Source organism: Miniopterus schreibersii (assembly GCF_964146895.1).
Source record: "Miniopterus schreibersii genome assembly, chromosome: 11".
NCBI classification, from domain to species: Eukaryota; Metazoa; Chordata; class Mammalia; order Chiroptera; family Miniopteridae; genus Miniopterus; species Miniopterus schreibersii.
In genome coordinates, this window is record NC_138111.1 from 9264148 (window position 1) to 9281035 (window position 16888).

Sequence of the window (16888 nt, forward strand, 5' to 3'; positions counted from 1 at the left end):
CGTGGCTCGCGGACGGGAGGAGCAGTGCGCTTGCGTGCCGCCAGCTGCGCATGCGCAGGCGCTAGGTGGCCCTCGGCGGTCGAAAGGGGAGTTCAAGGAGACGGGGGCGACGCGGCTGCGGCTGCCTCGTCCGGGTCGGGGCTGCCGACAGCATGCCGGGGATAGTGGAGCTGCCCACTGTGGAGGATCTGAAAGTGGAGGAGGTGAGGCTCGTCCGGGAGGACAGGCAAGCAGGCTATAGGGCTGCAGTTTCCCGGGCCTGGGCCCAGTCTGGCTTCGACTCAGTGCAGCCTGGGCCCCGGTCCCCCCTACCCCGAGCTCCCCAGCACGCACAGGTCAACCCCCGGACGCCCCTTCCTCAGCTCCGGGGGTCGCCCTACCCCAGCCCGCAGTCGCGCGAGAACTCTCCCCCCTTCCCCCCATAGCGACCTGCTTCCTTATGTGAGTAATAGTGGTACTTTTTATAAAGCACCAACCAGGGCCACTTTTCTTTATGTCACTTAATACTCAGACCTCCCTGCGGAGTAAGTATGCAACCCCGGGGGCTCACAGTAAAGGGGGAGAGAGAGAGTCCCCTTAAAGTAGCATCGTCGGTGCCCAGTGAATTAGAAGGGAGGTAGGAGGCCACAGTAAAAGGAGGTGGTGGTGGAGAGTGAGGTTGCCAGAACCCTGGGAAGGGTTAGGTAATAGGACATTTAAAACATTCAGTTATTCAAGAGTATTTGAATAATTACCGTATGAACATACACTGGAATATAGATAATGTCCCTGCCCTCATAGAGTTTATAATCTAATAGGGAGACAGACATACAAAGAGGCAGTTAGGGTACAGTGCAGTTAGTGCTGTGAGGAGTGAAGGCAGTTTAATACTAATTATAGCGCACATGAGCAAGCCCTTTCCAGATGTCAGCGGGATTTACATGCATTAATTCACGGGATCCTTCCAGAAACACGGAGGAAGGATATAATGGGCTCTCCATGTTGTAAGTTAGGAACAGGTCCTGAGAGGAGTAATTTGCTCAAGGTCACATGGCTAGTAAGTGGAGAGCTGGAATGTGAACCCAGCTCTGATCTTAAAAGCTATGCTTTAAACTACCGTATTCCGGGCAAAAGCCCAAAAGAGTGAGAAGGCCTGGCAGAACCTTTTCTGTTCCGGGGGACAAGTGCTATTTGATGTGCCTCTAGTGTTGGGTGTAAAAGCAGCAGTTGCTGAGCCAGGAGAGGTACCCGGGCTGAGGCAGGACTGGGAAGCAACTTCCACAAGGCCAGACTAAGAAGTTTGGACTTTATCCTACAAGTGAGGTGATGGGGAGAGGTGGAAGGTTTTAAGGCAGAGGAGTGGCAGGACCCAATAGGAGAAAGATCAGGTGACATTGGAGGAGAGGAAGGGCAAGACTAAAATTTATGTGCCAGAAATGATATCCAGGCACAGTGTTAAGTGTTTTACCTGTATTACTTCACTTAATCTTATATGCCTGTGAGAATGGCAACTATTATTTTCCTCAGATGAAGAAATTTTTAGTTGTGTTCAGAAACGTTTCCATAAAGTGGCATTTACTGAAAGGTGGTGGTGGGGGGGTGGTGTGAGTGCTGCCAACAGTGAGTCTTCTGTTTCTTGCCCCACTGTGACGCTGCCTTACTCTCAACTTGCTGTATTTTTCATTGGAACTTGAATTTGGTTCAACAAACAACTGAGGTTTTACTTTCTGCAAGTATTCTATATCTGGATTTGCCTTTAGGCTTCACACACTTTTAAATTGGGAAACATAATCAGATAAATAACTAAAATACAAGACTAAGTATAATTAAATGGAAGAGGGGAAGACATGGCTTAAGAAAAGAGAGTAGGATTTGAAGTTTAGCTAAATTCTAGGCCTCACTGCTCGATTACCTTGATTAGCAGACACAGTTATTTTATTTGTAGGATGAAATGATTCCATCTGTATTAACTCCCTGAGGCTGTAAAGGGAACAAAGAAAGCACTTCTTGGCCAAAATATAAGAATTATAGGCTGAGATGGAGTGAAGAGCTTTCTAAGTGAGGGTAGGATCTGAGCAAAGGTAAGGAGATGGGAAAAGACCGGGGACCAAAAATGGGTCCTGGGACCAGGGAGTTCAGTGTTTGGAGAGAAAAGCAAGAAGTCCTTTTTTGAAGTGTCATGGGTAGAGGACTGGAGGGGTAGTTTGGATCCAGAAGGCTTTGAATACCCCATAGGAAGTTCAGACTTTATGATTCTGTTAAACATGAATCCTTCCAGGGTTTTGTTGCTAATTTGTTTCAGTGGCAGAGTAAAATAAGAATTATCTTTTAGGAAGATTACTCCAACAGCTCTGTGAAGAATGGATTGAAGAGAAGACAAGGAAAACAGGGAGACTAGTCTTGGTGGATGTTGAAATAATTGAGGAAGATATTAACGACCCCAACATAATTGGTGACTGTGCTTACAGAGAGGAAAGAACAGATTTGCCTAGAAATGATCAGACTTAGCCACAACTTAGGTGTCAGAAGCAGGAAAGGTTGAGGAGTCAATGTTGGATTTGCAACCTGGCCCTCCTGACATTAGGACAGAGGAAGCCAGAAGACGGAGCAGGTTTGAAGGGCAAGTTAAACATATTTTGGACCTCATTGACTGTGGAGTCATGACTCGCCCTATGGAGAGAGAGTAGTCAGAAGCTTTGGACTGGAAAAATCCTTGCACACATTGACAATTTTTAGTAAAAATACTAGCTAGTATTTATGATGTACTTTCTGTGTGCTGGGCACTGTTCTCAATATATTAATCATAACAGTTCTTTCATAGGTACAATTATCCCTCAGTTTCCCAAAGTTAAGTAAAATATAAAGCATAGTATAAATTAAGCACTATAAAAAGAGGCGCAGACATGGTTTAAGGAAGAGCGAACAGGACCAGAAGACTGGCTGTAGATTTGAAGACTTTTTCTGCTTCCCTTTTCACACCTGCAGATAAGATAAACCCACTGTGCTGTGAAGCGGTCGTGAGGGTAAATGAGGAAGGGGGTTGGAAGTGTGTGTTCTTTGAAACCCAGGATCCTGAATGAACTTGAGAGGGTATTCACAGGCGCAGCTGTGAAAGATGTCGTTTCTATGGGAATTCATCAGTCTCAGTGAAGAGGCAGGTGAGGCGAGGTGATGGCATTCTGAAGTTCTGTGCCACCTCAGTGACGGTGATCTCATGGGAAGAGGCCTGGTTGGAGGTCACAGTCTCTGGATTCCGGTTCTGTGGTTGCCACTGACCTGCTGTGTCATCTTGAGCACTTCTCTCCTTTTCCTTGGGATAGATTCAGTGTGTGGTTCTCATCCCTTATTTCCCTGTGACAGCGTATGTTACATGCTCAGCAACACGGGTGCACCTAGATATTGGCAAGACCTCGACATTTGTGGGAAAGTAAAGCCAAGAATGCCATAGTCTCTTGGGGCATGATAGCTATGAAGGCATTTGAGTCATTAAATCAGCCATCAAAGCTTTTTTAAGGCATTTGACCAAGAAGTAAATAGAGCTAACTTAATTTTTAAAATATATTATGCTTTAAAAAAAAGTTTACTTCTTGATTTTTATTCTCCCAATCCTTTGTAGGTAATATAGCAAACAAGTGTGTGCCACTTAATTAACCTAAATAAACTTCTCTTATCAAAAACTGTAATGCAAAATCTCACAGATTTTTAAACAAATTTACTAGCATTGTCATGGCAAATTTCACTTACATCATAAGTAATTGCTGTGGTAGTTATAACAATTGTAGTATTAGTAGACTTAGTCATAACTTTACTCTCCTCTTCCTATAGCATGTAGATGAATTACTCTCTTCATCTTTCTTTGCCTTTTAGCTTAGTAATAATTTAAACTAAGCTGGGTGAAATTTCATAAAAAATAAAATTTAAAATTTTTTTATTATAGAAATAATAATTATAAAATTCTCACATAAAACTCCTTAATAAAATATTTGCAGGTCAAATCCAGTGGTATCTTAAAGCATAATACACTATGACAGGCTAGATTTTATCCTAGATACAATGGGTCAGTTTTAGAAAATTTATTAGTGCTCTCCATTACATTTATAGATTAGTGAAAAAGAAACCTGAACATTTTCAGTCTTTCGTGGTGGAGAAGAGCAATAAAACAGAACCACTTAGGATTAGAAAGAAACTTTCTTAATGAGGAAAATCTAAGCAGCCATATCCCAGACACCAACAGCAAATGTCATTCCCAGCTGTGCTTTAAAGTTAAGAAAAAGGCAAGGATGCCTTCCGCCATTGCTCTTCATCTGTGCTGTCCTGGAGGTTTGGGTCAGAGCAATAAGATGGAAGGAAGAAGAAAGAAAGGTCACATATCAGAAAGAAAAGGAAGCAGTTTTTCTTTGTAAATGGAAGTTTTCCCATTAATTCTCTTGAGTTTTGTATCAGAACTGACATGGGTTCAATAAGATATGGCTAGAGAGAAGATACAATGTACAAATAAGCAGTAGCCAATTTGAAAATCTAATAGAAAAAAACACCCTATTTAGATAGTATCAAAAATGTTAAAATACCGAGGAATACTCGCAGGCTTCCTATATGAAGGAAACGGATTTTAACCGAAGGACATAAGAATGACCTGAATAAGCAGAGAGTTGTGCTGCGTTCTGGATGAGAGGGCATAGTTCATGTGTTCTTAACTCTTGTAGCTATTGTATCCCCAGTACCCTTGCTGCAGCAGCTGGTGGTAGGGAGGCCCGGGACTGTGCAGTTCCTGAGCCAGCTGTAACTACCTTGGTTCCTCAACAAAATGGACTGACATGCAAGTGTGACTGACATAGCTGTAGGGATGGCTACCATGGATATACTCCATAATTCTTAAAAATTCACACGTTTTCGCACTTTATTTTTAGTCATAACTTGCTGGACTATATGTTCATACTGATCCCTTCAGTCTCTCATCTTCTGTGATTCTGCATTCTTCTGGGAATTTTATATGTCTTCTATTAGGCATATTCTACTATTCTAATATTAGATAGGTATTATCTAATGTTCTCATATATTCTGATATTCTATTCTATTCCTGGAGAGGAAATTCATGAAAGTTCCCCGGAGTCGGTTTTTCCCATTACGTCCCAGAAGCCCCCATCTTCCTGCGGAGCCCCACTTCTCTGTCACAAAGACCTAAGGATTCTATTAGGGCTGCCATTTCCTTGTGTCTAAAGGGGGGTAGTAACATCAGCCAAATGAGATGGCTGTCAAGGTGTAGAAAGCCACGGATGTGAAAGAGCTTTGTGATGTCTAAAGCTGTAGATCATCAAGGGTCATTATGGCAATTCCCTTGTCTTTACTTTTTTTGGCAAAGTCAGAGCAGCCTGTGTCCCCTCTGTTTTGAAGCCTGAGGTGAAGTTGAGGAAGTGATGTCCTGGTCATAAATGTGGTCTTTGTCCCATTGCTTCTTTGCCCAGGTGAAAGTCAGTTCGGCTGTGCTTAAAGCTGCGGCCCATCACTATGGCGCTCAGTGCGACAAACCCAACAAGGAGTTCATGCTGTGCCGCTGGGAAGAGAAGGACCCACGGCGGTGTTTAGAGGAAGGCAAGCTTGTCAACAAGTGTGCTCTGGAGTTCTTCAGGTAAGAATCTTCCCACATCGGTGCCTATCTGGTTGAACCATCAAGGTATATGTATCTCGGTGAACAGCCAGCTAATTAAAGGGAAGGATCATTTTAGTGACTAATGTTAGTAGGCATTGCAAGGCTTTGAAATCAGAGAGACCAAAGTAAGCACACAGTAACTGATAGTTATTTTTGTTATTTGTTATTTCCTTTTATTATTTGGCAAGTTTTTAAATCTTCGTGAATCTTAATTTCCAAATTATAGAATAATACATATCTTATACAGGATAGTTACAAAAAAATTGAAAAAGCACATAAAAACAACTCGACTCAGTGCTAGCTAGCAGGTATCACTAGATTGTTATCGTGACCATCACTACAGAACACATATTATGGTGAAAAAAAAATGTGTTCAGAGTCAAGCTTTTGGGTAGGCCACTGTGCTTGACACTATAAGTAAAAAAATCCAAATTGTAATTGTAGAAAAATGTTTTAACAGCCATATTAATCAGATCTCTACTAAAAGGGACAGGAACTTAAAAGGAATTGGCTCATGCAACTGTTAAATCCAGAAATAGGACTGGCATCAGGCAGGGCTGGATTCAAGGGCTTAAATAATTTCGCAACAACTTGATGTCTTTTCCCTCTTCCCCCAGCCTCTTAGTTCTGTTTTTCTCTGTCGAACTCATTCTCAAAGAGACTCTTTCCTTGCTATAGCAAAAATGGACACCAGCCGCTCCAAGCTGCTATGCCACTTGCTTAGCAGATGTAGACAAAGAATGCAAATTTTCCAGTAATATGAGCAGAGGTCCCTGGAATGAGTCTGATTGGCCTGGCTGGTTGACTTCACATGCATATCTTTGGATCAGTTGAGTTGCAGGAGATAAAGTGCTGTGATTGGTCAGACCTGAAGTGGGAGTAGACTTAAGATTCATCTAAACCACATTGCTGAGCAATAGGGAGGGGTTGTTTCCCAGAGGAAAATTAGAAGGATGCTACAGAAGAATGGAGAATGACTGCTGGCTAGGCAAAACCCACAGATGTCTGCTATAATGACGTTAGAGGAAAAAATCAAATTTTGTCACATAATAGCTGCTTTTCTTTTTTGTTTCTGCTGTCTTTGTCCACATGCAAAGATATTTTTGTGGTTAATATCATAGTGTGCCTACATTTTAAAATTTATTTTTCACTTGAAACTTGGGAACATTCTTTCAAGTTGCTATTTGTCTTCATGGTCATTTTTACTGGCTATATAATATTCTGTCAGTGGGTAAACCAGTCATAATGTACCTGACCAATTCCTGTTATTAAACATCATTGTTGATTCCAGCTTTGATTGTTTTGGATAAGTTTGCAGTGATCACCTTTGTGTGTAGATCTTTTTCATTTTAAAATTAATTCCTTGGCATAAATTGCCCAGCAGTGAGATTATTTTATAAAAGACTTTGAACATTTTTACGTTCTCAGCACTGTATCTTGGTATACCTCACCAGCATTACATATTATTTAGATGTTTGGTAAGTACAAAGTGGTATTCTTGCTTGAATTTGCATTGATTTGATTACTAACATTGTTTATTTAAAAAATTTTTATTTTCTTTTTATTAAGAATTTATCTGAGCCAAAACTGACGACATTGCCAGGAAGCAAGATCTCAAATGCTTCCAGATTTTTTATTTTCTAAGAGAACTTTGGCAAAGCATTTCTCCTTTGGCCCAGAGGTAGTACATTTAAGTGGGAAATGTTTGGATTTCACAAGTTCCCGAGGTGTCTAACTGCCTCCAGCAGAGGAATTTCTCACTGCTGATGTTGCTTGTTGAAGGCATTGGTAGATAACTATTGGGTGTGGTTGCCAGGGTGACAGGGCCCAGAGCAGAGACTAAGTACTGGAGTCATAGTTTTCAGGCCTTCTACAAAACTCCCATTTGAAATGGTAGCTCTCTACCAGAGGGATCTGCAAGTAGAGTTTAGTGGGTGCACTTTTGTGCGCCGTGGAAATCCAGCCCAGTGGGGCTAGAGGTAATTCAGAAGAGTTCCCTAAGGCTTTCGTAGTCTTCTTCCTTCCTGCTGCACACCCCACTACCCACAAGGTTATACTCAGAATACTGGGAAGGGTACATAAGAAATTGGTAACAATGGAACTGAGCAGGAATGCAAAGCAGATTTTTCACTATGTATTTCCATAGGCTATGTCAGGGGTTCTTTCTGAGCCCTGGTAAATAAGATTCCTGTGTTGAGCGTAGCTAGATTCTTGGAGTATGACAAGCAAGTGGTTCAAAATTATTCCTTTGGGGCAGGAAGTGTTCTGCATTTCTTCTATTGCCTCAGATACAGCTTTTACATAAAATAATGGTATTTCATTCTTGCTTTAGTTTGCATTTATTTGATTACTAGGAAGGTTGAATGGTAAGAAAAGGGGAACTCTGCAAAATAATTGAGGCGCATCCCTTTTATACACAAAAGTTACTTTTTCAACTATTTTGGTGGTCACAGAATTAATATGCTACCTTGCTTCTTAGCAGAGAGCATCAAATATAATTTCATTTTATTACTGACAACAGTAGTCTGTTTTTGTTCTGTGTATTAATAGAATGAGGACCTTAGCTTTTGAGACGTGTAGGGCAGTTTGCCTCTACACTGAATGCTCCCAGGATCTTCTGGTTGGTAGTTTGTGTATTTGCTCTTTAAAATTCTGTCTCCTTTGCCATTTTCTGTCCCCTCTGACTTCTGTCAGCATGCCCATCTCTGATTATGCCTCCTCTCTTCTAAACTTGCTAAGCTGATCATCTTTAGATCCAAGTGAGGAGGTCTGTATCTATTTTTCCCCCACGGCTCTGTTTTTCATTGTTTTTCGAAGAGCTCCCCATAACCTAGCCCTCTTTTCCAGGCAGATAAAGCGTCACTGTGCAGAACCTTTTACAGAATATTGGACCTGCATCGATTATTCCGGGCTGCAGCTGTTCCGTCGCTGTCGCAAACAGCAGGCAAAGTTTGACGAGTGTGTGCTGGACAAGCTGGGCTGGGTGCGACCTGACCTGGGAGAACTGTCCAAGGTGAAAAGGGTGTCCTGCTGGTGGGCTCACTTTCTCACTGAGGGGCGGGTAAAGGCAGGAGGTGGTCAGAAAAGGGTCTGTGAGTATAGACAGGTACAATGTGAGAAATCCAAATTAACCCACCAGGTTAATTAGGGAGTGATTATACACAGTCCCAAGGGCGTTTAACAGAGCTACTCCTTTAGACTTCCAGCATTGCAGGTTTATTTGTGGGTAATTAGCTAATTGAGCAGAAGCAAGCAGATGGGGACAAAGTGCAGGGGACACAGTTGGTTGAAAACACTGAGATGATTGTAGAATTGAGCGGGGAAGTAGGGTCAGGGTTGTGCCAGATTTTTCAGGAACATTCCTAAGGTAAAAGTACATGCCTGTAGTTTAGAAGGTGTGTTTTCCTACCCTTTCTCCTGTATTTCCTGTCTCAGTTGTGATACCATCATCTGTTGGAGCATCAGAGCCGGAAACCTGAATGTCCTTTTGCCTCAGTTCCCACCCTGTCTCCCTTTATTCAGTCACCGTCCTGTAGATCAGCATCTCCTGGAAGAATGTTTGAATCCTCTCACTGCCCCCACTTCTTGGACAGGAGTTCCTAACCTGGGCTTTATGAATTTCTGGGAGGGGAGGTGCATCAGTTCGGGTTTAAGAAGACAGTGCCTCCTCTGCAAATGGAGAATTTAGGAAATAATTACATCTTCATGATAGGCATGATCTGTGTGGAAAACAAATGTCACTTCCTTTTAAAAAACTTTTTAGAGGCTCCCTACGGCTTGCCAGATAAAGTGTCCTCTCCATATTCGGGCATGGAGGCCCTTTCTGATCTGACCCATCCCCTCTGGGACAGCACGTGTACCAGGCATGGAGGAGACACTCAGGTTTTGAATGGAGACAGACAATAGATGGGAATCTTGGTTCCACTACTTAATTGCTATAGGATCCCAAGCAAATTGCTTAAAATTTCCTGTCATTCCAGGGCTGTAAAATGGAACCCATGTTAATCCCTAGTTTTCTGTGAGGATTAAGGTAGAGAGTCTGTGTGAGCCCCCAGCCTCTGGCCGGGCTCACAGGTCCACAGTTACTGTCTGTTCCCTCTGTTGGTGTTTAGTGTCTGTGGATAGTTGGGTCCTAAGCTCGGTGTCTTAAGTAGATGGATGGTTTAGCAATTTGATGATGTTTTTAGAATCTGGCTGGATTATTTTACTTCAGACACCTTCTTTTGCTGCACTGAACAAATTATTTTTTTAAAAAATATATATATATTTTTATTGATTTCAGAGAGAGGAAGGGAAAGGGAGGGAGAGGGAGAGAAACATCAATGAGAGCGTCATTGATCGGCTGCCTCCTGCACGCCCGCCACTGGGGATCAAGCCTGCAATGCAGGCATGTGCCCTGACTGGAAATCGAACCACAGTCTCCTGTATCATAGGTCAGTGTTCAACCACTGAGCCACACAGTTCAGGGTGAACAAATTGTTTTTAATAGTTGATAATTCTAAGTTGGAAAAGGATGGAACTTACATATTTAATAATGAAAACTACCTTTCCTCATCTCTCTCTCTCATGAAAGGAGAGTTAACAAATCATGCTGTTAAGAAAGCATATTTAGTCCTGAGTCTTCGTGTTAACATTTTTAAAAACCTAAAAAAGTATTGTTTTCTGAACTCTTCTCAGAAGTGTATTTCCTTAAGAGGATTATCAGTTTTAGTTATACTAAAATCAGCTTCTCTTTCTGGAAAGGTGATAATCAGCCGGACAAAGCCTGACTTTTAGCTTCATTCACTTTGCTTTCTCTTTCCTCTGGACTGCCCTGCCCTTCCTGTTCTCCTGAGTTCCTACCCACTTGTCTAGTCTCAGCTCACATGTCGTGTCCTTTGAAGTTTGGCTTTCCCTGGCAGAATTGCGCTCTCACCTGTGGTCCCATCATCCGGGTAATATTAATATTGAAAATGACTTATGGAGCACCTGCTATATATACATCAAGCACTTTATGCATATTATTCTAATAACCCTGTGAGCTGATAGTCCCATAGGCTGCCCAAGGTCATTTACCTAGGAATTCACTTGCTTCTGCTCCTTTTTTCTTTTAAGTGTAATGAAGAAGAGGAACTTGTTTTATTGTTCTTTCCACAATAATTTGTCTTTAAAGGGTCCTTTTATGACTTTCAGTTTGAGAAAGATTTTTCTCAATTTATTTCAGAGATTTCTTGAATTCCTTAAAGGAGCTTCAAATGCCAGCTGGAGGCATTTGGAATTAGTCTCTCCAGAAGTAAAGAACCATTAGGGATCTCTGATTACAGCACAGAGATGAGAACACTGTTTTAAAAACAAACAAAAGACTACTCTGGGCTTGTAGTCAGAAGACTTGGGTCCCAGCACCAGCTCTGACATTTACCGTGTACCTTTATCTTAGGCTAGTTGGCCTCCCTGTCCTCATCTGTGAACTAGAGATGATAATGCTGTGTAGACTGGTTATGGTAATAATTATTAATTGTGTACATGAAAGCTCTGTTCATGATAAATGTTTTTAAATTTATACTTATAGGAAGACTAACCTGGTCATATTACATGGAGTGACTAAGAGTTCAGACCACTAGATAACCAGACAGTTAATAACTATTGCCTTTTGTCTTTTCTGGGCCTGTTACCTCATCTTTAAAATGAGAACAGTTTCCACTGGGTTTCCATTGGAGATTTTTGTGGCCATCGGGGGATAATGTGGGTGTAAACACCTTCCATCTCCCTCCCTGTTCAACAGTTCAGTGCTCCATCTGTCTCCTGGCCTGTGGGCTCAGCTCTCCGCTTCTGGTCTTTCCACTGGTCTAGCTTCTATACCTTTCAGCCTGCGGATGTGATTGAGTTACTTCCCTGCCTCAGGTTACCATCAGGTTAAAATTCAAACACCTTTCCTTCTTTCCTCTTCACCCCTCGCAGGTCACCAAAGTGAAAACAAATCGACCTTTACCGGAGAATCCCTATCACTCAAGACCAAGACCAGAGCCCAACCCTGAGGTAGAAGGAGATCTGAAGCCTGCCAAGCATGGCAGCCGCCTTTTTTTCTGGACCATGTAAAATGGGTCCATGGCCCACATTCAGTCACGCGCCCAGACGACTATGGAGGAAAACTCACATGCAGTTTGCATCGTCTGATAGAGTTCTTTCCGGGATCACAAACATTAACAAAAAGTTAATTTATGTGACTTGGCAGTTATTCTATACCATTTCCTGGCCATTAAAAAATTTAAAGGAAACAGTTGTATTTTATTATGTTTTATATAACCTTTTGGCCTTTAAAGATGACTTCCCCTTGTATTTTCTTCTTGTGGTCCTGCCTGTTCCTCTCTCTTTGCTTTGAGGAGCATTTGCCAGTGTGGCAGTTAGATTGTGGAGAAATGACTGGAGGAAAGGCTTTATTACCTGAGACAGCTCCTTGGAAGGGGGGACGGTGTGTTCACACATTTTGGAGTCAGCTCTCTTTCCCATCCAACCTCTGAAATAGATTTCCCTAAAGGTCATGTAAGGGAAGTGTCCAGCATAGGAGAAGTAAAGAAACGTTTGAGCCCGTGACTCAGGCCATGGGAGGGGCCTCCTGGCTGGGTCCTAGGCAGTCTTGCTCAGAGTTTCTTAAAGAACCAAACTTCCACCACTTCCCCTTGATATCCCATCCTCAAGCATTATAACCCAGATGTTTTTCCTGATAGACCAGGGAGGTGGAGGCTGAGCTCTCAGCTCCAAAGCCAGGAAGTCGGGAGGTCTGAGTGTCAATTCCAACCTTGGGTGTGTTCCTTAACCTCTAGCAAGAGGTTGAATTTGAGGACAAACTAAAGGGAACATGCTTATCTACCTCCTGGGCAGGTTGAAGCCACAAGTATTTATAAAGCTCTGGTTCAAAGCCCTACTGTGTCTTTATTTTTCCCTTTCGTTCAGTTTCTTTTCACTACTGGGCTATTTCCTCTGCATCTGACTGGGTCACTTTACACCTGGTTGTGGCCTCAAATTGTATATGACCCTGCATAAGTCATTTCAACTCCCTGGGCGTGGGTTTCCAATGTGCAGTTCAAAAGAGTGAAGTCATATAAGTCTTTCTAAAGGCCTTTCTACTCCTGTTCTGGATACTCTTAAGGAGGAGATTGCTGTGTGTTGGGCAGATGAGGTACCGGCCTGTTGCCCAAAGTGTTAGGACAGTAAAGACAAATCACTGCAAGGTCTGCTTCCCTCCTGCCCCCTCCCTGTGTGACCCCACAGTGGGAATCATTTTGGGTGACCCTTATTCCCACCTGTTCTGCAAACATTCCTTGCCAGCTGCCTTGCCTCATTCTCCAATTTACTGAAGAAAACTAACAGGTTCTTACATTTATAAAACAGCCACGGCAACATCCATTAACCTCATGGTGGCCAAGTAGTTGGAAGTCACCTCTGATGGGAAAGTATGACCATGGCCGCAGGTTGGCGTTTACACAATACCTCAAGCTACGTGTTGCTTCCTAGGTTCCTTCTGCAAAGGAATCTGGCACTGCGTGCCTTGTGCCAAGTGCTTTACATATGTCACCTTCAGTGCTCAGAGCCCTTTGAAAGAGATTCTATGTTATGCCCTTTTCAGAGATGAAGGCACTGAAGCTTAGGGAGAGGTGAAGAAGCCCCACTCTTATATGGGATGCAAATGATGATGGTCTGGTTCCAATGGCCACACCCTTGTTCTTCAGATTCATCGGTGGCTTTCAGCCTTGGATGCAGCTGCAATCACCTGGGGACCTTTAATTACCGATGTCTGGATCCCACCCCTGGAGGTTCTGATTGAATTTGTCTGCCATGTGGCCAGGGCATGGAGCTTTTGAAAGCTCCCCAGGTTATTCTAAGGTGAAGACAGGGCCACTGATTTTATAAATGAAGCAGGTCCAGGAGGCGAAGTGGGTACTCTGAGATATAAACCCAGATGTACCTGATTCCAAAGCCCATCCTTTTAACATAGGGCCCTGCCTACAAGTCACCTGGAGACCTTACGAACATGAAGATTCTGAGTCAGTGCGTCTGGAGTAGGCCCTGCTGCTTTTTGGTGCCAACGTTGTTGGTCCGTGGACCAAGCTTTGGATGACAAGGGGGTAAACCATAGTTTCTGAGTGCAGAATCCATCCAAGTCTGACTATCCTGCTTCAGTGTCCGGGCCTGGGCACTCCCTGAGGATTAGTTCACCTCTCTATTATCAGAGCAGCAAGTCCTGAACCGTTAATGTCTTCAAATTCAATTCTAGGATGTTTTAACTTTTGCCCAAGTTGGACAGCAGCTCTTGGCCTCCCCCCACCCTCCCCACCTTGCTTTGAATTCCTTGAACAAAGAAACTAACTTTTGGCTTTCCTGTATTCTTGATAGAATTATACCACATCATAGCCTTCTAGGACCGAAGGGTCTAAGTAAAGATAAAATTCCTAAAATCTCGCACAACAAATGCATCTCTCAATTTCAGTAGGTGAAAGGTCACGGAACAATTTGGAAGCAGTGTGAAGGATCTCTGAGCAGGGCTCCAGATAATAGTCAGAAAAATCTTCCTGCTCAAGAATGAGACTGATTCCTTACATTCCCAGAGGAACTTTATCTGCCCCTTTCCCCGGCCACGCCTGTTCCTGTCTTCCCTATCTGAGTTAATGGTGTCTCCATCCTTCCAGTGTCAAAACATGAGACGCACCTTTGACTCCTGCTCGCTCCAATACCAAGTCCTGGTGAGCTCTTTCTATTATCTCTCACATTGGGACTTCCTTTTTTTATCTCACTGTCACTGTCCTACCCTGTTTTTGTCTCCTTGCCTGGATTATTAATGCTACTTCCGAAGTCATCTCCTGCCTTCATCTCACCCTCCAGTCCATCTGCCACTTGCTGCACGTGCCTCTGCGGCCCAGAAACCTTCAGTGGCTCCCAAATCCTTACTGCCATGTGGATGCTCCATAATCTGGCCTTTGTCTAGCCCATTTCCCCCCACCATTATCTTACTTCTCTGTATCATGTACCCTGTAGTCTTCCAAATGTTGTTCCTCAAGAGTGTTTTCCAAATTCCAGATCGTTACTAATGCTGCCATCCACTTGCCAGGAAACATCCTTTTCCCATCTCTGCCTCTTGAAAGTCTACCCATCTCTCAAGGCAAACCCGAGTGCCGTCTTCCCCAGGAAGAGTCCCCTTCCTACAGCCAGAAGTGGTCTTTCCTGCCCCTTTGTTCCCAGGACACAGTCTAGCTTGAGGGTTGAACACAGGGCTCCGGAGTGGGCTGTCTGGATCTGAATGCAGGCTCTGTCACTTAATAGCTGTGTGATCCTAGGCAAGTTACTTAACCTTTCTGTACTTTATTTTCCTCATCTGTAAAATGGGGAATGATAACAGTACTCACCTCCTGGGATGGCTTTGAGGTTTTAGTGAGTTATACACATGAAATGCATAGTATGGCGTTGATAAGTGGTAGCAATTGTCAACAGTACCCACCTCCTGGGATGGCTTTGAGGTTTTAGTGAGTTATACAGATGAAATGCATAGTATGGCATTGATAAGTGGTAGCAATTGTCATAGCACCCTATTTGAGGAGCACTGGTCACAGCACTGGGTCTCAGTATTGTAAGATCTGGACTTCCACCTTATATTTCTATATTTTAGTGCCCAGTACATCACAGACATCCAGGGAATGATGAACTATACACCACGTTTATCTTTTCAAAAAACATCCAGCCCAGCCGGGCGTGGCTCAGCAGTTGAGCATCGACCTAGGATCCAGGCGATCAGGGTTCGATTCCCGGTCAGGGCACATGCCCGGATTGTGGGTTGCAGCAGATCAATGACTCTCTCATCATCGATGTTTCTCTCTCTCTCTCTCCCTCTCCCTTCCTCTGTCTGAAATCAATAAAGATATGTTAAAAAACAAACAAACAAAACAAACAAACATCCAAACCCTCTCCTTGCCAGAAAACAACACACTAATTATGTAGAAATAGAGTACTATTCTTTGAGATTAAACTGCCATCTTTGTATCAAATCCTAACTGAATGCTTTGGGTATAATAAAAGATGAATTCTTATGCCCTGAAATGGATCATGATATACTTGGGTTTTAAAAAGTACCAGCAGAGTCCTGGTAGGTTTCATTCAGTGGTTAGAGCGTCGGCCCTCGGACTGAAGGGTCCCGGGTTCAATTCTGGTCAAGGGCACGTACTTCAGTTGCAAGCTCCATCCCTGGCCCCGTGGGGAGAGTGTGGGAGGCAACCAACCGATGTGTCTCTCTCTCATAGATGCCTCTCTCTCTCTCTCTGTCCCCCTTCCACTCTCTGAAAAGCAATGGAAAAAAAATATCCTCAGTTGAGGATTAAAAAAAAAAGTACCAGCTGCCTCTACCGCATAAGAAGTCTCAGTTTGGGGTTGTGACATGGTTGTGTGTCTTGATCATTTGTAATATGTGTACTGTGCAATTTGTTTTAATAAGATTGACATTTACAAATTTATTTACTTTGCAAAAATAAATTAGAGCAGATTCAAGAGATTAGGGAGAGGTTCAGGAAGAATCCCTGGCTTCATACCTGAGATGGTCTGTCTAGGAAACAAACAGAGGTTGTCTGCTTCCAATGGCCACACTCTTGTCCTCCGAAGTCACTGAATCTCAGCCTTGGATGCACACTGGAATCACCTGGAGACCTTTAAATACTGGTGTCTGGTTCCCACCCCCAGGTATTCTGGTTTAATTGGTCTGTGGTGTGGCCTGGACATACAGATTTTATAATAAACAATACAACTTGCTCATTTATACTCAAATAGTCTTTCTTTAGTGGGAGAAAGAGGGATATAGCTGCAGCTAGAAGCCTGGAAATCCATTGACTAGCTCATTAATTCATTGGGCAAATATTCTACAGCCTGCTAGGTGCTAGTTAGCATGCCAGGTATAGGTGCTGAACAAGACAGGCAGGGCCCCCCGCTCTTGTGGGGTGTCCATGCCCGTGGTGGAGGCAAGGACAAGGTAAATACAGAAACAAGATGATTTCAGATTGCAATAGTCCTATGAAGGAACCAAATGGGTTAATGTGAAAGCGAGGAGCTGGGGATGAGGAAGGATGTGTTTAGGAAGAGAGGCCAAGGAGACTCTCTCAGAGGAAGCAGTGTTTGACTTCCTCCCGAAAGGCAGCCAGGTCAAGGAAGAGCAGGTCTGAGGGAACAGCAGGAGCAAAACCCTGAGGCAGGGTGGGGCTCGGTGCTGCACAAAGTCTGGCTGGAGTGTGGTTTTGTGGGTATAAACCC

The 16888-nt window shown here is 43.3% G+C and overlaps 1 protein-coding gene across 1 annotated transcript; it reads left to right on the forward strand.

Annotated features, from left to right (window-relative positions):
- Position 1: 1 nt before the first annotated feature.
- Positions 2-11880, forward strand: NDUFA8 (NADH:ubiquinone oxidoreductase subunit A8). Its single transcript, XM_081150647.1, has 4 exons — positions 2-203; positions 5442-5605; positions 8474-8639; positions 11564-11880. Exons 1-4 carry the CDS (start codon positions 153-155, stop codon positions 11699-11701), a joined length of 519 nt encoding a protein of 172 aa, XP_081006773.1. The 5' UTR covers positions 2-152; the 3' UTR covers positions 11702-11880.
- The last annotated feature ends 5008 nt before the right edge of the window (positions 11881-16888 follow it).

What these genes read in the sequence shown, in the direction of transcription:
- NDUFA8 (XM_081150647.1), top strand. Translation starts at nt 153, where the DNA reads ATGCCGGGGATAGTGGAGCTGCCCACTGTGGAGGATCTGAAAGTGGAG. An exon ending in TGTGCTCTGGAGTTCTTCAG is followed by an intron (nt 5,606 to 8,473) that starts GTAAGAATCTTC and finishes CCTCTTTTCCAG; the next exon opens with GCAGATAAAGCGTCACTGTG. An exon ending in ACCTGGGAGAACTGTCCAAG is followed by an intron (nt 8,640 to 11,563) that starts GTGAAAAGGGTG and finishes CACCCCTCGCAG; the next exon opens with GTCACCAAAGTGAAAACAAA.